At 40.7% G+C, this 24485-nt stretch overlaps 1 protein-coding gene and 1 pseudogene across 2 annotated transcripts in view; both read left to right on the forward strand.

The window, feature by feature from the left end:
- Positions 1-273: 273 nt before the first annotated feature.
- Positions 274-24485, forward strand: part of RFWD3 (ring finger and WD repeat domain 3) — a 47167-nt gene continuing 22955 nt past the window's right edge. The window contains exons 1-4 of one of the 2 annotated variants that reach the window (XM_025888933.2): positions 274-1231; positions 6804-7329; positions 18845-19047; positions 24012-24082. In XM_025888933.2, coding sequence (XP_025744718.1) covers positions 6806-7329; positions 18845-19047; positions 24012-24082 — 798 coding nt within the window. In that variant the 5' untranslated portion in view covers positions 274-1231; positions 6804-6805. The remainder of the gene's footprint in view (positions 1232-6803; positions 7330-18844; positions 19048-24011; positions 24083-24485) is intronic. The other variant, XM_025888932.2, reaches the window with a different exon arrangement.
- Positions 16092-16562, forward strand: LOC112836942 (small ribosomal subunit protein uS17-like; annotated as a pseudogene).

Raw genomic sequence — 24485 nt, forward strand, 5'->3', positions numbered from 1 at the left:
GTGAATGAATATCAGAATCATTTAGAAACATTCTGTATACTTCTCACCAAGTAGCCATAACTGTTGTCCAGTTTTTTCTACCATGTGATATTTTACCTATTTTTATTTAAATTCTTTTCAAAGAGTCACTCAGTATTTGATGATGTGCCTATGCATTCATTAACATGGAAAGGAATTCAAGATACATTTTAAGATTAAAACACTGTATTTAGGTAGATGAAGATTTTAAGGGAAGTTAATAATGACTTCTCTGGGATAGACACAATTTTTCTTTTTCACTTCTCTGCATCCTCTAATATTTCTGTATTGAACATGCAGGATTTATATGAGTACAGACGTTTTTCATTCTATTCCATAACATACCTGTTTGTTTACAAAAGAAAGTTTCGTTTCTCCTATTAGCCATGCTGTAATTCAGTAGCAGGGCCCTTAGATGGCAGGAAAAGAAGAAAAAGTAAAAATGCTAATGCTGACTTTGGTAACAGGTTCAGAGAAAATATTTGATTATCCACGACTTACAATTATTTATGCCATCACTTCCCCTGAGAATTGACAGCTGAGCAAATAAAATGTTGGCAATGTGCCGTCTCTGCCTGAGGTTTAGATTTTCTAGGTCTTACTCCTAGAAGTGAGATTTCGACTTTCAGTGAGATTCTTAAAAAAAGTTTGCTGTCAAGTAATGTGACGATAGAGTAGCACGCAATTTATTGCAATGGTTTGGGATTAAAGAGACGGTGTAGGCAAGTTGTTTTCCATGAGCTCTTCCACCTCAGCAGAGGATATACAGGAACGCGACTGTCCCACGCCTCAGGCTCCGGAAAGATCCGAAGAGATCTTTTTCTTACAACTTTCTCCCGCCAGAAAGTTCAAATAAAGAGCGGTAAAACGCTGGTTCTGTTTTTCTCCTTGTGGGCTGGGCACGAGGTGACTGGCGAAGGTTTCTACCAATTGAACGAGGGCCTCTCGCGCGTGGTCCCGCCTAGTCAGATTACGAAATATCAGCCAATGAGAGAGCCGCTTTTTCAGTCAGCGGCGACCTAAAGAAGAAGACGACAGGGAACTGGCCGCCGTCTAGAACTGCTGCCCAATAGGAGCAGGCCGCGCCCGCAACTCAGGCGGGCCGCTTGAGCTGCTCAGGAAGTGGCTGTTGGCCCGGGTCTGTGCGAGTTCTTCCAAAAATCTGCTGGGACCGCGGCGATTTTGCAAGCTCACGGCGTCCTCCCGGCTCTAGGTGAGGCGGGCGCTTGCGTCTGCGCAGGCCTTGGGCCTCTGGCTCCAGGATAACTTCCCGGGCTTGATCCCTGGCTGCGGGGCCCGGGGACGCCCCACGAGGGGAGTTGCGGGCGGGTACCGAACCCGGCGGCCTGGGGAGGTTCGGCCGCTCCGGATTGCCCCAACCGTCGGGCCCGTGGTGCCCAAACCCAAGCTCTTTCGGGCTTGCTCGGGGAAGGCGCCCAAGGTGGGGGCGGGGGAGGGAGGGCGAAGGCAGGAGCGGAGTTCGCCGCAGGCCGCTCTCTTGAGCCAGTCTTCCAACTCTTCCTGTGCAAATATAAGTGCTCTCCCGCTGAGCGCCCGTTTGTTGCGTTACTTTCCGGTTCACCGAGGAACCTGATGTTTGTTCTTATCCACTCTGTGACGTAAATACTTTTATCATCCCAGTTTTAGTAGTGAACAAGTTGAACAGAGAGGCTAGGAAACCCGCCTAAGGTGCCGCAGGTAGTACGCGGCAGAGCGGGGATTTGAACCGAGGTTGGCTCGCCTCGGTGCTGCGGCCCCTTATCTGGGTGATCGCCGGCTGTCGTCCTCCCGCCTGGTGCGGACATTGATCTGATTAACCAAAGTTGGAAAGATGACAAGTGGGAGGCTAGCGTTTGTGTGGCACGCCGAGGTCAAGGACAAGGCTGCTCCAGGCTTGGGGTGCCCGGCCGACAGTCTTTTTGGCTCTGATCACTCCTGGCTAGCCCAAGGGCTGGAGGATATTTATTTCCCCGCATTGATCGGGAAGCTCTGCTCTAGACCGCCGCTGTTTCATAGAACTTTTCTGCCAGGATGAAAATGTTCTCTCTCTCTCCTAGATCTGATCTGTCTTTATCCGATGCTGTTCTTAGATGTTGGGGGGTGGTTGGTTGGTTGGTTGTTTTGGTTTCTTTTTTTAGGTATATGGTGGATAATTCTGTAGGTATTTAAGCATCTGCTGTGTACTTGTTGCTCTGGAGGATACCGAGATGAACCGGTTGGATTCGGCCGTCTGCCTTATTGTTCTAATCAGAACAGACCTATGACGGGGAGAAATTTCCTTTCTAATATTTAACCATAATGAAAAGTACAGAGAATGATTTAAAAAAAATAAAAAGACCTGTGCACTCACCATCTAGATCTAACAATTCTTGACCTTGACCTTTTGCTATAATTATAATTGCATCCTTTTTTTTAAGAAATAAAAGTAATACATAGTTGAAGCCCCACGTGTATCTGAACTCTCCTTCTCCAGAATTTGGTATTTTTCATGCCCACGCTTGTTTCATACTACTGTTGTATATTTGTAAGTCCAGATAGCATGGTTTTTCATGTTTTAAAGTGTCCTAAAAATGGGATTATAGCGGATTCCTTTATAACCTGCTTTTTTCTGTTTGATGTAATTTTGAAGAATTACTGTGTTGGGGCTCTTAATGGGACGAGAGCTTACGGTTCCGTCTTGACCAGAGGTTTTGTTTTACTTTCTTCTCCGCTTTCTTGAGTTCTCTTTCTGGTAGTTCAGTTAATCAAATATCCTGGCTTGGAATTTTAATTTTATTATTGTCCTTTTTGACTGTCTTTTAGTCTGTTTTCTAGAAGAGTTCCTCGACGTTATCTTCCAATCCTTTTTTTTTTTTTTTTTAGATTTTTTTTGACAGAGAATGAGGGAGCACAAGCACGCTCCCCCGCACACACGCAAGCAGGGGAAGCAGCAGGCAGAGGGAGAAGCAGGCTCCCAACAGAGCAGGGAGCCCGATGTAGGGCCCAATCCCAGGACCCTGGGATCATGACTGGAGCTGAAGGCAGACGCTTAACGGACTGCCACCCAGGTGCCCCTCTTCCAATCCTTCTATTAAATATTTTATTTTGGCTGTCATTTTTCATTTCCAAGAGCTCTTTCTTGTTTTCTGATTTGTCCTTTTCTCCCCTGGCATTCTTTTCCTGTAAGTTTGAGGGAGTTTTTTGTTTTTGTTTTTGTTTTTTACAGTTTTTCTTGCATTGTTTTCTCTTCTTCCCTCCAAGTTTCTTCTGTTTGTCTGCTTTGGTCTGTCTCATGTTGGAGGCTTTGCTCAAATGTCAATTGAGCCTTGGCTCTTTGTTTTTTAAGGAGGGCCCCCTTCCTCCCCCAGAAAGCAGTTTGGAAGCTCTGTATGAGTGGCTGAACCTTATCAACCAGTAGGCTTTTACTGTTAAATAGATGGGCAGAGACTCAGCCATTTGGGGGGGGCGATTCACAATAGTCAGTATTTTATTTATAGATCTTTTTTCTTGAGGTGATTTTCTGTAGTGAACAGTCCTCTAATCTCCTGCCTTGGGTAGAGAATGTGTATAAACCAGAATATTGTGCCCTGGATTTGTGCAGGGAAAAAAGCTGGGGAGAAGAGTTGGAAGGGTCTCACACTGTTCAGTGTGTAGACTTGCACTTAACTCCTTATTTTCACTGCTGTGCTGTACCATTCTGGTGTTAATCCTGTCTGGCACAAACTGCCAGTTTTCTACAGCATTCGCGGAGGAGGTGTTTGTTTGCCTGGCTTTTTGTTCACTTGAGACAGGCTTTCAACCAGTCCTCTCTTTCAGCTCCCATCTTTCAGCACTGCCCTCTGTGGTGCCCGGTTTCTGCAGTCCCCTCAGTGAGAATCAGCTTGCTTCTCAGGAGCACACAGTCCCCCCTCATTGCAGGCACTTGTGGATTGGATCTTTTCAGCTCTACTAAGAAGTTAACGGTTCCAGTAAGAATTGCCTATCTCATACCTGTTTGAATTTGTCTTGTAATTTACCTTTTCTTTAATGCCTTTGGGGGTTTGTGTCATGTTCATTGGTTTTCAGGAATGACTAGAAAAAGAAAGATAAGTGTGCTTCATTCATCCACCATGTTTATTGGAATTCCCTTTATTTACTCAGCCCCCTCCAGTCTGGCCTCTGGGCCCATCACTTCAGGGAAGCTCCTCTTTTCTAGGCTGTGTGTCATCTCCATGTTGTTAAATGTAGTGATCACTCTTCTGTACTAGACTCACTTGACCATTCCATTCTTGAGAATTCTTGAGAGCCCGTGCTCTCCCAGGTTTCCTCCTCCTTCACAGTGCTCTGGATTCTCTTCCTGTTAACTGTTGGCCTTTTATAATGTGTGTCTCAGGCTTGAGTCCTTGGCCCAATATTCTTCTATCTCTGTTCCGTAGGTAGTTTAATCTATCTTGTGATTTTAAGTAGCATGTCTATTCTTAGGGTTCTTAAAGCTGTCTACTGCTTTCCATCTCCTGCTACCACTCTGGCCCAAGCCTCTGACCACTGGTTTACACCCCCACAAGGAGCCTGTGAACTGCTTGGCTTGCTTGCAGTCTTGCTTCCCCTGCAGTCCATTCCTAACACAGAAAAAACTCCTTACTGAAGCCTTTTGTGTTAGTGTTCTGCCTCCTCAGCCTCATCCCATACTTCCAGTCTTTCTTCCTGTGCTCATTGCATCTGCCCCGTTTCTCAGTTGCACCAAACTCATGCTCATCAGGAACCTCTGTACTGATTTCCTTCTGAAACTCTTCCTTGGCTCTTCATATGGCCACCTTCTTTTAATCCTTCACGCCTGGGCTCAACTTTCACTCTTTTTGAAAGACTTTATAAAATGGTGCTCCTTGGGGCGCCTAGGTGGCTTATTCGGTTAAGCGTCTGCTTTCAGCTCAGGCCATGGTCCCAGCATCCTGGGATCGAGCCCTGCATTGGGCTTCCCTGCTCAGTGGGGAGTCTGCTTCTCCCTCTTTGTGCTCTCTCTCACTCTCTCTCTCAAATAAATAAATAAATCTTAAAAATAAAATAAAATATGAGCCGTGTATACAAGACTAATTTCCCCAGTGAAGCTGAGTAAACTTTTCCCTCATAGTTGAGGGAAAGATTCTCACATGAATCTTCGAAATAATGGGATGTGATAATATTTCTTTATATAATTGATACTGTCAATTAAAGACCATTTCCATGATGTTAAGCCGTTAACTCAAGCAACAGATCTCAACAATTGATCAGCTGTCTTTCAGGACAAAAATTGCATATTTAACATCCATGATAAGATGTAAGATTTTTTTTTTTTTTAACCCAGACCAACAAGGCTGCAAATGGCTTTATCTCCCAAGAACCTGACTTTTCCCATTTGATTATTTTTTTTATTCATTGGAGAAATAAATTTATGATAAATTTTGGACCAAATTTTAAAAACCACATCCAAATGACAACATGGGATGTAATGAAACACATTGCAGAGTTGAATGCAACCGAAACTGAGAGAAGGGGTCCACCCACTGGGTTTCCACAGAGAAAGATTCGCCATGGGAGCATCAGAGAGAATTTGAAAGTTTTCAGTAAGAGTTCGCTTTATCATTCGTATGTCCACGTTTGATCCAAATACTCATAACCGTCTGCTGTAACTACCAAACACGTGCTACCATTTCAACACCCTTCTTTACTTTAAGCTTTCTTGATTTAGCAGAAATAAAAAGTTAATAAATAAACTAAAAAAAAATAATAAAATAAAATGGTGCTCCTTGATTCCTACTCCCAAGACCACATATCACAATGTATAATTTCCACATTTATTTATTTTCCCATTTGCTAGAATGTAAAATATGTTACGCAGTTTTATCCTGTCATTATCTCTGTGGGGTATCTGACTATTTAACAGGTGCTTAATAAATATTTCTTGAATGGATTAACATCATGGAATTAGAGACAAGAAACAATGAAGGGGACATGCCTGGTGCCTGATAAATACCTGTGAAATGGACTAACCAATAGCGTTAGTGATGGGAAACAAAAATACTGGAAAGGACAGAGCAAATAAAGTTTGGTCAGCCTTTTTGGAGAAATTAGGTAAATTTCTATTTTGAGTTAGTATTGAGTTAATTTTGCAACTATAAAAAGCTTTCTTTGTTTATCCTTAGTAACTTGGTGCTGTGAAAGATGACTATTGCCTATGCCGACTAAAATCAAATATAGCATATATTTTGGTAAATATCTGTATTGGGGTCACAGAGAACTGCTAGAGGTCTGGGAAATTACTTTCAGTTACAAAAGTTCAGTCTCCTTATTTCATAGATTATTCTGTTACAGAAGATAGTACCATGGGGCGCCTGGGTGGCTCAGTTGTTAAGCGTCTTGCCTTTGGCTCAGGTCATGATCCCAGGGTCCTAGGATCAAGCCCCACGTCGGGCTCCCTGCTCAGAGGGAAGCCTGCTTCTCCCTCTCCCACTCCCCCTGCTTGTGTTCCCTCTCTCGCTGTGTCTCTCTCTGTCAAATAAATAAATTGAATCTTAAAAAAAAAAAAAAAAAGGTAATCCCATGATCACCTGCCTTCATGTTTTCAAAGGGAAAACTGGAAAACTAGTTATAAGTACCTATTATGGAGAAAAAAGTTACTGATTACCAAACACTTCTGACTTAAAGAGATTTTAGTTGCTTATTTTAAGATTCTCAGTTTTGCCAAGAATGACCTTAAACAGAAGTTCTAGAAGACTTAGATATGATTATACCAGCTATATGGCATGTTTTATCTATTTTACTGATATTTTTTACAAATCTTACTTCTCCAGAGATGGCTGAGGAAGCAATGGAATATAATCTTGACGGGCAATTAGAGCATCATGTTGCAGAACAGCCTGTTCCTGCTGAAGTGGTCAGCGGCCAAGGGGGACCACCCCTGCTCCAGCCTCTACCTACTGAAGTGGTCAGTGGCCAAGGAGGACCACCCCTGCCCCAGCCTGCTCCTGCTGAAGGGACCAGCGGCCAAGTGGGACTGCACGTGCTCCAGCCTGCTTCACAGGTGTCTGTTGACCTGACAGAGGAAGTGGAGCTGTTGGGAGAAGATCGTGTGGAGAACATTAATCCAGGGGCTTCAGAGGAACATAGGCAGCAATCTCATGTTAACCACCCCATCCCAGTGTCTTCATTGGTTTCAATGAACACCTTCATCAGTGGACTGCAGAGACTTCATGGCATGCTGGAATTCCTGAGACCCCCTTCAGACCACAGTGTGGGACCAGTGAGATCGAGGAGGAGGAGGGGGTCTGCTTCACGCAGGTCAAGAACCGCAGGGTCTCAGAGGACAGATGGTGCCAGGTAAAAATTTGTTAAAATCTTGGGATTAGTGCCAGGTTGGGAATTAGGAACACTGGTTATGCCCCCAGTGCTGCCGAGGCTTGACGCAATGACTTTTGGCAAGTTAGGTAGTCTTTCTGAACCCCCAGTTCCTTACAAGTCAGATGAAAATAGAAGTGCTTGCCTTATTTACTTCAGAGTCATTGAGGGAATAAGTTACACTGATGTGCTTTGAAAACTAGGTGGTGATTTGTTGGCAATGGTTTCTATGGGGGCTGGCTCTTCTTTAGATCATTTGCATATCAAAAAAGTGTATCTTTTAACTTAAAAGTCCACAGTCCAATTACCCAGTATCCATCGTTCATTGGCATCCCATGTAATGGTGCAGTAGACTTTGGAAGACAGGCAGGCTGGATTTAGAGAAGCCTTGTGAAAAGTAAAATGTGAATTAATTTAGAGCTTATCTGACTAAGCGGGGAAACATTCCAGCCCTCTTCACCTGAGAATGTGTTGCAAAGTTGAAAATAATTTTCTTCCATAGTTTTTCATTTGAACTTGCCTTTTGAAGAGCTTAGCTGTCAAGTCTTGACAGGGTTACTATGAAAAATAACCACTGGCCATGCCTTGCCTGTTTTTTAACTTCCTCCTGCTTTATTTGAAATACTCAATTTCACATTTGGCCTTCTAAATGTTTTCATAATGTTTAAAGCGATTGAATTCAACATCGTCATTTTATATATGAAGGAAACTTGGACCCTGAGAAAGTGTTTTGTTCAGGGTCTCATAGCTACAACGGGGGACAAGGTTGAGTTGGTATTGGAACCTGGATCTGACTCATTTTCTATCCAGGCAGATAGAGGAAGCTTCGGTCATATCCATTTGTTTTCTTAACATTATGAAAATAATGAGATGATACTAAAAAGTAATAGCTAGGCCATCTGTTGATTGTGTTTTACAAATGAAGAAGCTGATGGAATAATTTGTGTTCTGACTAGGGTAACTCTGGAATTGGGATTGATCCTGGACTCAGCATCCTTTTCCGTGGCTTCTGCTGATTACTGTGGGGTGAAGGGGAGGGTCCTGCTGTTCCTGTGGATCTAGTCTCTAGCCTAGTCATTCCTGGACGTGACCCATCAGGGATGATGTGCTTAGTTTTGTGTTGACAAGAGTTTCAGATGCATGTTACTGTTATTTTAAGGTGTCATTCCCTCTGATTATGAAGGCAGAATAAGATATCATATGTTTGCGTCGTAGGTGAAGGCAGCTTGTAGTGCAGTTTGGGCACCCTTTCAGAGTCTGTGGGCTGAGAGTTGAAAGTGGTGTCCCCAGGAACTGGCTGACTGCCATGAGACCTCACAGTATTCCTCAGCCTTGGTTCATATATTCATTCGGGGGAGGGGAGCGGGGGCAGATTTGATTGCTTTTTGGTGGGAGACTCTTGTGTTAACCCAGCTCACAGGAGAGTGACACTTAAAAACTAGATGCCAGTTTACAGAGAGAAATAGAAATGCCACAGAGACCAGAGTCTCTTGCTGGCATGGTTGGCACCATTCTCCTAAAAGAAATTTACCACAGAAGCTAAACTCTAATCAGAAAATTGCTTGACATATATAAGAACCGTGCTCAGGGACTGTGAAAGGATATCAGTTGAGCTCTTTGACAGTTGTGTTTGTTTCTACAAAAGGAATAAACCTAAAGAGCCAGGGATTGTGCAGCTTAGTGGAGAAAACATGGATTCTGGAGCCAAATAAATGTGGTATTAAAACTTTTTTTCCCTAGGGCGCCTGGGTGGCTCAGTTGGTTAAGCAACTGCCTTCGGCTCAGGTCATGATCCTGGAGTCCTGGGATCGAGTCCCGCATCGGGCTCCCTGCTCGGCAGGGAGTCTGCTTCTCCCTCTGACCCTCTTCCCTCTCGTGCTCTCTCTCTCATTCTCTCTCTCTCAAATAAACAAATAAAATCTTTAAAAAAAAAAAACAAAAACTTTTTTTCCCTAAATACTGTGTTGGAAGCAAATGCGACACTAAATTCACATAAAAATAGGAGCTTTTCTAGGATTGATTGCTTATGATACTGTCTGAATTTCTTTTCTTTTCTTTTTTTTTTTAAAGATTTTATTTATCCAACAGTGAGAGACACAGCGAGAGAGGGAACACAAGCAGGGGGAGTGGGAGAGGGAGAAGCAGGCTTCCCGCGGAGCGGGGAGCTTGACGCGGGGCTCCATCCCAGGACCCTGGGATCATGACCTGAGCCGAAGGCAAGACGCTTAATGACTGAGCCACCCAGGCGCCCCACTGTCTGAATTTCTTAACATGAATTTCTTATTATGGTGTTTGGCATTTACTTACCTGACAGACTATCTCTGGGTCAGGTGTTGAGAGCCTGGGCGAGGGTGAGCAGCTTTTGCCTCAGACTCCACTGAGAAGCCAAAGTTGGGGGAAGCTAAGTAATGAGGTATTTTTCCCAACAGGCTTCTCAGCCAAGGTCACAAACTCCTTTCCTATTTCTTTGTTTGAGGCTGCTTGATTCTGGCTGTCAGCGTCATCACTCATTCATCAAATATTTCTAATACTCCACTATGTGAGAGACTGAACTTTGCCTTGGAGTTACATTGTGAACAGGACAGATCAGGGTACCTGTTCTCATGGAGCTTCTGAAATCTAGGACTACAGAGGGTAAGCAAGGCACAAGACCTTATACTGTTATTTAATTCAGAGATGGTAAGTGCAGGGAAAGAGGAGGATTTCTTGGGTTTCAAGATTGTACTCCCAGAGAAACCCTAGCACTGCTTCCTGATGACGTAGCTCCCCTTTCCTTTGTCCTCATCTGACCTTGGAAATGCCTTTTGCTATATTAAAGCAATGTTAATGAGTGGTTTTTTTTTTTGATCTCTTAATTTCTTACCAGTTTCTATGCAAATTCTCTATGCATGTCAGTAGCCTAAACTATTAGCCTAACTTTAGTGTGGATTTCATTTGATTAAAATGATCTTAGGAGATAGCATTCTTACGTGCTTATTCTAATGGTGGCTGTAGCTGCTGTTAGCACACAATTGCCAAAATTAGTTGGTAAACTTGCTTATTAGCATTTTTAAAAAAGAAAACCTGAGTAACATCAAAAAGGGCAGGGTAAGGACCTTCAAAACAACTGGCAAAATTTATCAGAATCAATTTTCAGGACTGTGGAAATTAAGCAGATGCTTAAAGCAATTGCTTAAAGCAATAAAAAAAAAACAGATGAATATCAGAACAGTAAGGTTCATGGCACTCCCTGTTACATATCCCTCTTCAGCTCGATGGTAATGGTGAAAACCAAGTGCCTGCAATCACAGTGAAAACCAGCAGCCTGACAGCCACTAGAGGGAATAGATTGGGATTGGAGCTCCTTCAAAGCTTCATTCCCAGAGAATTGTCTTACTTTGTCCTGTTTGGTGGTTTCATGGAAGATCCCACTTGCAGGGCTATTTCTGACTTACCACTATGCCCAGTCTAAAAAGCTGAAAGCCTTTTCCCCAGAGGCTGCCTGAGGTGGTACATACTATGGGGGCAAACTAAACTGACTAAAAAGCTTAAAAGGAAAAGCTGAGGAATGAGATATTCATAGGGGTTTTGAAAAGCTCTGACATATTCTTGGAAATCTAGAAGGCCACAGACATGCCTAGGGCTGTGTACGGCTGTGCTTATGCCCAGGAAAGACCTAAGAAGGCATTAATTTCTCAATTCTGGCTGACCTTGAGGCTCTGCACAATCAAGAAGCATTGTCACTTGCCTGGCTGATTCCTGAACGTGTGTCCCAACATAAACACACAGTCACACGCTCAGCAAAGACTAGGAGACTTACTGGTCCTGGGTGTTTAAGCATATCTCTGTCTAGGCATGAACTAACCCTGAGCTAACCACATAGACTTAATGGCCACATGCAACAAAGGATGCAAATCTTACAGAATCATTTCAGAAAAGTCACTAAACAAAAAGTAACAAGTATAAGAAATAGCAATAACAACAAACCCTGAAAAGGGGAAGAATCTGATTTCCAGAGTTACTACATTATAGTATTTGAAATGTCCAGTTTTCAAGAAGAAATTACAAGACATGGAAAGAAAGTATGGCCCACACATAGGAAAAAAATAAAAAATAAAAAATATGTAAAGAAGCCAAGATGTTGGACTTACCAGACAGACTTTAAATCCGCTTTTTAAATATATTCAGAGAACTAAAGCAGAGTATAAAACAGTGTGTCACCATATAGACAATTTCAATAAAGAGATTGAAGTTATAAAAATATACAAAATAGAAATGGTGGAGTTGACAAGTACAAGAAATGAAAAAAATCACTAGAGGGCTCAGCAAGTTTGAACAGATAAAAGAAAGAATTGACTTTGAAGAGTCAAGAAGCAAAATTGAAGATAGGTGAATTGAGGTTATCTGGCCTAGATAACGGGGGAAAATGAAGAATAATGAACAGAGCCTCAGAGACCTGTGGAACATCATCAAGTATATGCCAACATACGCATAATGGAAGTCCTTGTACGGGAGGAGAGAGAGAAAGGGACAGAAAGAATATTTGAAGAAATGACAAAAACTTGCCAAATTTGATGAAAAACATTAATCTACTAGAAGCTTAACAAACTCTAACCAGAATAAATTTCAAAGCGATCCATACCTACATAGATCACAAACTGTTAGTACCAAAGAAAAAGAGAGAATCTTGAAATCAGCAGTAAAGAAGTGACTGACTTATCATGTACAAAGGATATTCAATAAAGTTGACAGCTGATATAGCATCACAAACAATGGAGGTCAGAATGCAGTTGAATGACCTGTTTGGAGGTTTGGGTGGGTATTTTTTAGAGAGAATGCACGTGCAAACACGGATGGGGAGGGGCAGAGGGAGAGAGAGAATCTTAAGTAGGCTCCACGCCCAGCATGGAGCCAGATGCAGGGCTTGAGATCATGACCTTAGCCAAAATGAAGAGTCAGATGCTTAACTGACTGAGCCACCAAGGCACTCCTGACCTGTTCAGAGTATTCAAAGGAAAAAAACTAAGAATTCCATGTCAAGCAGATCTGTCCCTCAGAAATGAAGGAACAGTGAGGCATTCTAGGATTTAAACAAAACAAACAATTTCTTTAGAGGAAGCCTGTCCTACAAGAATTACTAAAGAGAGTCCTTCAGGCTGAAATTAAAGAATCCCCCACCCCCCCCAAAAAAAACCCACCAGACATAAATAAATTGAATCCACAAGGAGGAATAAAGAGCACTAGCAAAGATAACTACATGGGTAAATACAATAGACGATACACTGTATTTCTTATTTATAATTCTTTTTTCTTTCTGATTTAGAACAAACAGCATAAAAAATATAACTATAAATCTGTGTTGATGGACATAAAATCATCAAAAGTGGGGAGTGAATAGAATTATAACTAAATGTGGTAAAAGAAATGAGAGAATTAAAATGTGCACTTGAAAATAATTCAAAAGAAGGCAATACTGGAGAAGTAAACATTTTTTTTAAGTTTTTTTAAAAGATTTTATTTATTCATTTGAGACACAGAGAGAGAGCATGAGCAAGGGGGGAGGCAGAGGGAGAGGGGGAAGCAGGCCCCCTGCTGAGCCAGGAGCCCGACACAGGGCTTGATCCCAGGACCCCGGAATCATGACCTGAGCCAAAGGCAGATGCTTAACCATCTGAGCCACCCAGGCGCCCTAAAGATTTTTTTTTTTAAAGTAATCTCTACACCCAATGTGAGGCTCCAGTGCATAACCCCAAGATCCATAGTCACATGCTCCACTGACTGAGCCAGACTGAGCCCTAAACATTTATGTTATGAGCATTTAGAATAGATATTCCTATATGAACAAAAAAAGACACAGGATTATAGAAAACAGAAAAATGGTAGGTATAAACCCTGCTTTAAATTAAATTCAAATGGTTTAAATGCTCTAATCAAAAGGCATAGATCAGCACAGATTTTTTTTAAAAATCCAACTATATACTGTCTGCAAGATACACAGTTTAGGTTCAAAGGCATTAATAGGTTGAAAGGACAAGGACGGAATAAAATATGCCATGCACACAGTAACCACAAGAGAGCAGGAGTTGCTGTACTAATATCAGACAAAATAGACTTTGAGACAAAGATTGTTATAAGACTCAAAGAAGGACATTTTATAATGATAAAAGGGATTAACCCTTTTATCATTATATCCAGAAGATATAATAATTATAAACCTGTATATATCTGCAACAGTGCCCCCAAAAACATGAAGCAAAAACTGTCATAATTGATGGGAGAAATAGACAATTCACCAGTAAGAGTAAGAGGTATCAGTACCCCATTTTCAGCAATGAGCATAACTAGACAGAAGTCAACCAGGAACCAGAAAGCTTGAAAAACACTTTCAATCTACTGGACCTAATAAACATCTGTAGGACATTCCACTCGACAGCAGGACATAACCTATATCTCAAGAGCACATGGAATATTTTCCAGGACAGATCATATGTTAGGGCTAACATATGGGTATAAAACAAGACTCAATAAATTTAAAGTATTGAAATCATACAAAGTATGTCTGGACATAAGTAACAGAAAGAATTTGGAGAAATTCACAAGTATGTAGAAATCACATAACTCCTAAATAACCAATAGATTGAAGAAGAAATCCCAAGAAAAATTAGAAAATACTTTGAGATTAATGAAAAAGAACATACCAGAACTTATAGGATGCAGCTAAAGCAGTGCTTAGAGGGAAATTTATAGTTGTTAAGCACCCACACTAAAAAAGAAAGTAGGGGTACCTGGCTGTCTCAGTCGGTAGAGCATCTGATTCTTGATCTCAGAGTCATGAGGTCAAGGCCCACACTGGGTGTAGAGATCACATAAATAAATAAAACTTTTAGGGTAAATACCCAGTAGTGCAATTGCTGGGTCATGGGGTAGCTGTATTTTTAACTTTTTGAGGAATCTCCACACTGTTTTCCAAAGTGTCTGTACCAACTTGCATTCCCACCAACAGTGTAAGAGGGTTCCCCTTTCTCCACAACGTCTCCAGCATTTGTTGTTTCTTGTCTTGTCAATTTTTGCCATTCTAACTGGTGTAAGGTGGTATATCAGTGTGGTTTTGATTTGAATTTCCCTGATGGCTAATGATGTTGAACATTTTTTCATGTGTCTGTTAGCCATTTGTATGTCTTCTACCCCAAAGATACAGATGTAGTGAAAAGAAGGGCCATATGCACCCCAATGTTCACAGCAGCAATGTCAACAATAGCCAAACTGTGGAAGGAGCTGAGATGCCCTTCAACAGATGAATGGATAAAGATGTGGTCCATATATACAATGGAATATTATTCAGCCATTCAAAAGGATGAATATCCAACATTTACATTGATATGGATGGAACTGGAGGAGATTATGCTGAGTGAAATAAGTCAAACAGAGAAAGACAATTGTCATATGGTTTCACTTATTTGTGGAACATAAGCAATAGCATGGAGGACATTAGGAGAAGGAAGGAGAAAATGAAGGCGGAGGAGACAAACCATGAGAGACTCTGGACTCTGGGAATCAAACTAAGGGTTTTAGAGGGGGGCGGGGGATGGATGAGCACAGTGATGGGTATTAAGGAGGGAACGAACTGCATGGAGCACTGGGTGTTACTTGCAAACAATGAATCATGGAACACTACATCAAAAACTAATGATGTACTCTATGGTGACTAACATAACATAATAAAAAAATTATAATAATTAAAAAATAAATAAAAAATCTTTTAAAAAGAAGGTACTCAAATCAATAACCTAGCGTAAGGAATTAGAAAAAGAAAGGGAAAAAAATCCAAAATTCAAAGCAAGCGGAAGAAATAATGACCATTAGAGCAGAAATAAATGGAATAGAACCTAGAAAAGCAAGAGAGAAAACCAACTAATCCCAAAGTTGGTTCTTCTGAAAAATCAACAAAATTGATAAACTGCTATAAGTAGACTGACCAAGATACAGAGAGAAGACTCGAAGTAATAAAATCAGGAATGAAAGAACATTACTGTCAGTCTTACAGAAGAAAGCAATATTATAAGGAAATGCTGTGAACAGCTTTGTACAAGAAATTAGATAACCTAGGTGAAATTGACAAAAATTTTTTTTTAAAGATTTATTTATTTGAGAGAGAGAGCACGAGCTGGGTGAGAGGCAGGGGGAGAAGCAGGCTCTCTGCTAAGTGGGGAGCCCAATGCAGGTCTTGATCATGGCCTGAGCTGAAGGCTGACGCTCGCTCACCTGACTGAGCCACCCAGGCGCCCCTAAGATGACAAATTTCTAAGAAGACATTAGTTATCAGTATTCTTTCAAGAAGAGAACAAAAATCCAGATAGATGATTAACAAATACAGAGATTGAATTAGTAAAAAAACAAAAACAAAACAAACTTCTCACACGGAAGAGCCCAGAACTAGATGGCTTCCCTGGTGAATTCTACCACATGTTTAAAGATGAAATAAATAGGGGACGCCTGAGTGGCTCAGTTGGTTAAGTGTCTGCCTTTGGCTCAAGTCATGATCCCAGGGTTCTAGGATGGAGGGTCCTGGGATTAAGTCCCACATCAGGCTCCTTGCACAGTGGGGGAGCCTGCTTCTCCCTCTACCGCTGCTCTCCCTGCTTGTGCTCTCTTTCTCTCTCTGACAAATAAAATCTTAAAAAAAAAAAAAAAAAAAGATGAAATAGGCAGTGGATAAGGAAACCCAGATGGCTTCGGTGCTTTCCTTTTTTCAGGCAGCCAGAAAGATGGTGGACATTCAGACTGAGCATGCCTGCCAAAAGCAGCCAACCGTCTTTCAAAATAAGAAGAGCATTCTGCTTTAAGAAACTGGCAAGGGGAAGCTCCCGAAATACTACAAAAACATTGGTCTGGGCTTTAAGACACTTAAGGAAGCATTGAGGGCACCTATATTGATAAATGCCCCTTTACTGGTAAAGTCTCCATCCAAGGGCGGATTCTGTCTGGTGTGGTGACCAAGATGAAGATTCAGAGGACCATTGTCATCTGCCACAACTACCTCCACTACATCCGAAAGTTCACCACTTTGAGAAATCCACAAGAACGCGTCCGTGCACCTGTCCCCCTGCTTCAGGGATATCCAGATCTGCGACAGTGTCACAGTGGGTGAGTGCCAGCCGTTGGACAAGACTGTGTGCTTCAACATGCCCAAAGTCACGAAGGCCACTGCTACCAAAAAGCAATTCCAGAAGTTCTGAGACTAGACATCTGCCCACATGCCTGAAGAAAATCAAGTTATTTTCCCGGTTAAAAAAAAAAAAAAGATAAAATAAATAACACTAGTACCTCATAAACTTTTCCAAAAAATGGAAGCAGGGGGAATACTTCCTGATTCTGTAAGGCCAGTATTACTCTGATACCAAAACCATATAAAGACATCACAAGAAAACTATAGGCCAGTATCATTTATGAATATAGATAAAAGAATTCTCAACAAAGTACTAGCAAACTTAATCCAACAACATATGAAAAGGATTATACACTGTAACCAAATAGCATTTGTTCTAGGAAAGCAAGGCTGATTTCAATATATAAAAAACAGTCAATGAGATGTACCATATTAATACAATAAAGGAGAGAAAACATGAACATCTCAGTAGATAGAGAAGGAGCGTTTGAGGGGCACCTGGGTGGCTTAGTCGGTTAAGTGTCTGCTTTCGGCTCAGGTCTTGATGTCCGGGTCCTGGGCTCGAGCCCCGAATCGGCTCCCTGCTCCGTGGAGAATCTGCTTCTCTTTCCCTCCGCCCCTCCCCACTGCTCGTTCTCTCTCTCTCTCAAGTAAATAAATAAAAATCTTAAAAAAAAAAAAAGCAGCATTTGACAAAACCCTTTCATGATAAAAAACACTCAACAAACTAGGAATGGAAGGGAACTTCCTCAACCTGATAAAGACCATCAGTGAAAACCCTCGACTAACATACTAAATGAGCAAAGACTGAAAGCTTTACCCCTAAGATCAAGAACAAGACAAAGATGTCTGTTTTTGCCAGTTCTGTTCACCACTGTACTGAGGTTCTAGCCAGAGCACTTAGGCCCCCCCGAAAAAGGGGGGGCATTCCAATTAGAAAGGATGAAATAAAACTATAGCTATTCACAGATGACATGGTCCTTATATATATCATATATATATATATATACCATATATATATAACATATATCATGAAGTTATGAAAGGGGTCATACCCAAAAGACTGTATGCTGTATGATTGCATTCATATGAAATGTCCAGAATAGTCCAGTCCATAGAGACTGGAAGTAAAATAGTGGTTGCTGGAGACTAGGGAAAGGGGAAAAGAAGGAAAGACTGCTTATATGGGTATGGGGTTCCTTTTAGGTGTGGTAAAAATGTTTTGGAATAATACAGTGGTGATGGTTGCATAACCTTGTGGTTATGCTAAAAACCACTAAATTATACACTTAAATTGTGAATCAAAATGGATTCACAATTGCTGCTTCTCATTTCAATTTATTCACATTTCTCTCTCTTTTTTTTTTTTTACAAAGGAGAATCTTCTGTTGAATTGGATACCAAATAACATTTATTTTGTTCTGTCATTTTTTTGTTGTTCTATCATCATTTTTTAATAGAAAGTCCTGGTTTGCCGTAAATTGCAGCCAAACTACGAGAAATCACATTTTTTCTGTATGAGCAGTCTCCAACGATGTTTCTGGGGAATAATATATCTTAATGTTATAAAGACAATTGTTAAAACTTAAAAGTAGGTCACCTTTCAGTAATACTTCGTAATTAGTAGCTAGGTAGTATGTTCTAAAGTACAGAACACCTTTTTGGTTTTTAATATTGAAGGTCATTCTGTGCAGGAAGTAGAGTATGGTTTGTTAGCTTGGATGTGAGGGTAACAGCAAACTGTAGTGGGTGTGGTTAAAACTCTGCCAGCCTAACAGATGGAAGTGTTAAGAAATCTGCTACCGGCTCTTCTCATCCTGAGTTATTTTTTGATATCATGCTATGTTTTTAAACTTACCATGACATTATTTAAACTTAAAAAGAAAAATAATGTTTTAAAGTAAGAGGTAAAGCAATGGTGACTGAAGCCAGACTTCATTTTTACCCTGAAAGACTGTGGTGTGCGTTGTTGCAGCAGCAGAATCCTGTGAGGCTGTATTTGGTCAACAGAGCCCTTTTTCTTGTCCACTCTCTTTCAGCCCTCTAATATACCAATAGACAAATTGCTGCATTGTGTCCTTTAAAAGATACTGACACATGGCCAAAAGTCAGTAAAGGAGAATTTGCTTTTACCTAGAGTCAACCTCCAGTGTGGCGAATGTGGAAAAGAGAATATCCAGGCCAGCCAACATCTGCCTAAAACTGCTGTTTCTGCTTCAGTGGTCAAAGGCAGCATTTAATGGCCTGGAGATGGGTTGAAATGACTAGGATTTACCTTCAGATCACTGTGCATTTTTCTTGTGATGATGGTCCATTGTACTGTAATGCTGTTGTCTTTCTGTATATACATAGGTCGAGAGCACCATTGGATGCTTACTTTCAAGTGAGCCGGACCCAGCCTCATTTGCCAAGCACCTCTCACAATTCGGAGACCAGGAATCCTGTCTCTGAAGACTTGCAGGTCTCAGGTAGTTCCGATTCTGACAGTGATAGCTCTACAGAGCCCGAAGAAATTGTTGTCCAGGCGGAGGAAACCAGAGCTGTTGTTTTAGAAGGTGAGTATTTTATTCAGTTTTGGATTCGCAAGGCTAACACCCAGGAAGCTTAGCCTCCAGGAAGCTAGGAACTCTCGACTTGTGTTTTGATACTTGACCTTTTCCCCCCAGATGTCATCGATTCGTGCTTCAGATAGTGCAAAGCTTTCACTGGCCATAAGCCTATGTAGAGGGTTTGATCTAACTTGAAATGTAATGTGATTTGTGACCCAGTAAGTTGGTCACTTTGTTGTGGCATTTTATATCCTCTTTCATTTTCTTTGACATCCGAGAAGGAAGTAGCTTCTTTATTTAAAAGAGAAGCTTTGTAAATTCAGTACCCTGTCTAGTCTGCCACTTTTGAAGTCCTAGTATAATGTTACGCATTGTGCAAGTAGGACTTTGTTTAGCAGTAGTGGGCAGAGACCCCTCGTGCATATGTCCTGCTGATACCCTCTGATACCCAGATTGTGGTTTTTTCCCACTTAAAGGAACCAGGGCTTCTTGGAGAAATGGTTTTCCAAGTCTGGGATAGGAGATACACAAGGTGAGCCTAGGGCATTTAATTGTGCTAGGAAGCAAGGAAGCCATCTCTCATGGAGTCACCGTGTCCGAAGGCATGGGAGCAACCTTAAAAGGGCTCCTCGTGGCTTAAGATGGGACAATTTAAACATCAAAATGAATAATGAATGTATTCTTGGATTATGGATTGAAATGTAGGTTAAAATACATCAAATCTGTGAAAAATCTATAAATTCCTGTAGATTTTAAAACCTTATTTATCAGCATCCTAGGTTATTAGAGCCCTGACTCATTACTCTGAAAACTGGTAAATTAAAGGATTAAGCATTTATCCTGTTTTTCCTCTGTGAACTTTATTCAGGAAAACCAAATAGTTGATGAAGGAGGTTTGCTTTTGTTAAGATTTTTTTTTTTTAAGAGTAGTTTAAGATTCACAACAAAATTGCGAAGGCTCAGAGATTTTCCATGTGCATGTCTCCACACATGCATTGCCTCCTTATTATCAGCATCACTCACCAGAATGGAGATTTGTTACACAGCATAATCACTCAAAGTCCATAGTTTACCTTAGGGTTCACCTTTGGGTTATACATTTTACAGATTTGGACAAATATATAATGACATATCCATCATTATATAGAAATTTTCACTGCCCTAAAAATTCTCTTTGCTTTGGCTATTCATTTCTTCCACCTACTGCTAGTGAAGGTTTTTTAAATGAAAAATTCCAGCTAATATTGGAGGAGGAATGATAGGAAAAAGTCATAATTTCCTGACTCCTAATAAAATTATGTATCTAGGCAAAGATCAGCAGTGGATCCTAAAACGATTAGGTTGAAAGGTTAATGGGATTCCTTTTAATAGAGGGACCAGGCTGGCACCACCAGACCTTTATATGCCTTTTGAGATGTTGCAATCAGAAATATCCAGGGTGGCGCCTGACTGGCTCAGTCAGTGGAGCATGCAACTCCTGATCTTGGTGTTGAAAGTTTAAGCCCAACGTTGGATGTAGAGATTACTTCAAAATAAAATTTAAAAAAAAAAAAAGAAAAATATCCATAGCACTTAGGAAGTACTGTTCCTGCCCCCAAAAAACCCTGAATCTACTTAAGACTCTAGATAAAATAACCAGGTTGCACAGTGTACAGGAAGTAGAGGAACAAGGTAAATAATACTTGAAAGACGCAACCATTCAAATCTAAAATTTGGGACATTCTACAAATGGAACACCTAGAAAAAGATCTAAATGTATATGAAAATGTAGTATAGGGATGCCTAGGTGGTTCAGTCAGTTAAGCATCTGCCTTTGGCTCAGGTTATGATCCCAGGGTTCCAGGGATTGAGCCCCACGTCTGGCTCCCTGCTCATCGGGGAGTCTTCTTCTCCCTTTGCCCCTCACCACACTCATGCATTCACTGTCTCTCAAATAAATAAAATCTTGGGCGGGGGGGGGAAGAAAATTTACTGTAAAGGGACCATCTCAAATCAGTGGGGAAAAGATAGACTTAAATTAGGTACTATTGTAAAAACTGGATTGCTAACTGGAAAACAGTAAAACTAGATTCATGACTCATACTAGAAAATAAGATATTAGTGGATCAGGGACTTAGGATAAAACAAGAAACCATCCTAGTATTAGGAGGAATATATAAGTGATAAAACCCAGAAGTAAGGAGTACTTTGAAATTTAGAGGCAATACAAGAAAATTGCATCAAAAAATTCTTTTTTAGTTTATGACAGTGAACCAGCATAGGTACTTTATGATACCACTTACATAAAATGTCTAGGAAAGGCAAATCTATAGAGAAAAAGTAGATTAGTGATTGCCTGTGGCTGCTGGTGCAGATGGGAAATGATTCTAAATTGGCATGAGAAATCTTTAGGGGATGATAGAAATGTTTTAAAATTGCATTGTGGTGATGCTTGTACAACTCTGTAAATTTACTGTAAATGAAAGTTCATATCATGAGGAAGCAATCGGTCAAATCCAGGATATAGACATTTTTCAGGACAAATGATCAGATTTCTCAAATCAAGGACAGATGAGGTGAATTTTAATTTAGAACTTAGGTTCATCAACAGACATCATTAGAAGAGTGAAATGGGAACCCATTGACTGGAGAAGACATTCATAATACATATATCTGAAAAAGGGCTTATATCTAGGATATATAACTTTTGTAGCCTAACAGAAAAATGGGCAAAAGATTTTAAAAGGTACTTCCAAAGGAGGGTAGCCAAATGGCCACTAAATATATAAAAAGACTTCATTAGTCATCAGGGAAATACAAATTAAAACCACAGTGTGGTAACTAATATGCATCCACCACTACAGCTAAAATTTAAGACTGACAATATCAAGTATTGGAAAGAATATAAATCGTCCAGACCTCTCATACACCGCTGGTGGGAGTGTAAATTGGTACAGACATTCAGGTGGTATCTTTACAAACTCATCTGTATACATAAGACCTGTGGCTAAGCAATTCTGCTTCTAGGTATGTAACCAAAGAAAGGAGTACATGTGTTCAATAGAAACATACAAGAATGTAACAGCATTGTTTGTAATGGCAAAAAACTGAAAACTACCCAAATACCCATCAGCAATAGAACAGATAAATGTGATATACTTACACAATAAAACACAATACAGTGGTGAAATTAAATGAACCACAACTCCGCATGTTAGTATGGAAGAATCTTAAAAAGAGTGTAGAGTAAAATTAGCAGACAAAAAAGTTGGATAACTCTGAAATGCTGTTTATATACAAAAGCAGGCAAAAGTCAATAGACGTTCCTAGAATTTAGTAAGATGGTAACCTTTGGTGGGGGCAAATCATCTCCCTTCTACGCCCAAGAAATAAGGAGGACATAAGGTATAAAAGGCACTCTTGGGGTTTTTGGTGATGTTCTGGTATATAGTTCAGTTTGTGAGAATTCACTGAATGGAATACTGAGGATACACTTTTCTGTATATATATTCCACTTCAATAAAAGTTTGTGGGATTTTTGGTGTTGGGGTTTGTTTTGTTTTTTGGTTCTAGGAGCCATTTGAAAGGGGCTCCCACAGGCCTATGATGAGAACATTTGAGCCTCAAAAAGCAAAAGGACTAAAAATTTAAAATCACCTCCTTGACCATCAGTGGAGGTTTTGAAAGGTTGACGACGAACCTAGGGATCAGACTGGTACCACCCGAACCCAGTATGAGCCTTCTTATGTGCTACAATCAGAAGTAAACAATAAAAGATGTATTCTTGCTGCCCCTTTTCTTGCCAAAGAACAAAATTGAATCTACCGAAGGCTCTAGATTTAACTGCCAGTTTATAGGAAATATAGGTGATAGAACAAATAAGTAAGCAGTACCTCAAGGAAGCAATCAGTCAAATGTGGGACGTAGGATATTTCATAAGACAAATGACCAGATATCCTCCAACAAATCACTGACAAGGAAGGGGTAAAATTGAATAAAGGAGGGATGCCTGGGTTGCTCAGTCGGTTAAGCGTCCGCCTTCAGCTCAGGTTATGATGATCCCAGGATCCTGGAATCAAGTCCCACATCTGCCTCCTTGCTCAGCGGGGAGCCTGCTTCTCCCTCTGCCTCCCACTCCCCCAGCTTGTGTGCGCACTCTCTCTCTCTCTGGCAAATAAATAAATAAAATCTTTTTTTAAAAAATGAAGGAGAGGGGCGCCTGGGTGGCTCAGTTGGTTGAGCGACTGCCTTCGGCTCGGGTCATGATCCTGGGGTCCTGGGATCGAGCCCCGCGTCGGGCTCCCTGCTCGGTGGGAGGCCTGCTTCTCCCTCTCCCACTCCCCCTGCTTGTGTTCCCTCTCTCGCTGTCTGTCTCTCTCTCTGTCAATTAAATAAATAAATAAAATCTTAAAAAAAAAAAGAATTGTTAGAGTGAAAAAAAACAGATAAAACAATCAAGCTCGTGGAGGCTTTGCTTAGATTCTTATTGCACTAAATGTGCTGTAAAGAGCAACTTGAAAACAACTGGGGAATTTTGAGTATGAACTGTGTGGATATTAGACAGTATTAAGGGATTATTGTTACTTCCCTTAGGTATGATAATAAGAGTATGTGTAAAATCTTTATCAGTATTACAAAAATTTTTATAAGTGAAAATAACATTTTAGAGTTTGTTACTAAGCATTACAAAAGAAAATTATGGGAATGGGGGCTTAGAACAAGATTGTAAAATACTGATTTGTTTTGAAATTAGGTGATGAGTACTTGTGTGTTACTTATACTGTTCTGTCTACTTTTTATGTATATTTGAAAGTATCCAAAATAAGTTAAAAAGTAAATTCACTATTACTACTTGGAGAAATTTACAGCATCATTACCAATGAGAAACGGAAAGCCGTGGTGAGCTAGGCTCTCCTGCTAGCCTCTCATACCTGACTTCTGTCTTGTTTTGTGCATTCTCTCTCTTACTGTTCCTGGAAATGACTTGGCAGAACAAGTAGGAGGTACCTCAGCAGAGCAAGAAGTTACATGTATTGGTGGAGGAGAGACCCACCCCAAACAGGTAATATGAACATCCTTTTAAATGAAATGTTTGGATTTGCATTTAAAGAAGAGGCTGAGGGCTAAAGTGGAGAGCTTGCAGACTCTGTAGGCAGGAGGTCAGGGTGTGAGTCCAGTCCATCCTACTCAGTTATGTGACTACTTCCTTACAGGTTTTGAAAAGCAGGGATAGAGGTGAGGATAACTTGGCTTGCCTACCAGACGAAGTTAAGTTTTGATTAAAATAGTGGATATGAATACAGTTTATGAAATATCTGGTAGAATCTGATTGCTATGTGGTAAACAATTTTTGTTCACAAAGGTAACACATAGTCCTTAATATGAGTTATTTACGTCAGCAGTGGACTCTGCCAATCTCAAAACATCCTTGACCTACTTTTTGCATGTTTCTGTATGGCCTCCAT

Source organism: Callorhinus ursinus, unplaced genomic scaffold (assembly GCF_003265705.2).
Source record: "Callorhinus ursinus isolate GAN/ISIS: 27379988/994484 unplaced genomic scaffold, GSC_fseal_2.0 scaffold37, whole genome shotgun sequence".
In the NCBI taxonomy this organism is placed as follows: domain Eukaryota; kingdom Metazoa; phylum Chordata; class Mammalia; order Carnivora; family Otariidae; genus Callorhinus; species Callorhinus ursinus.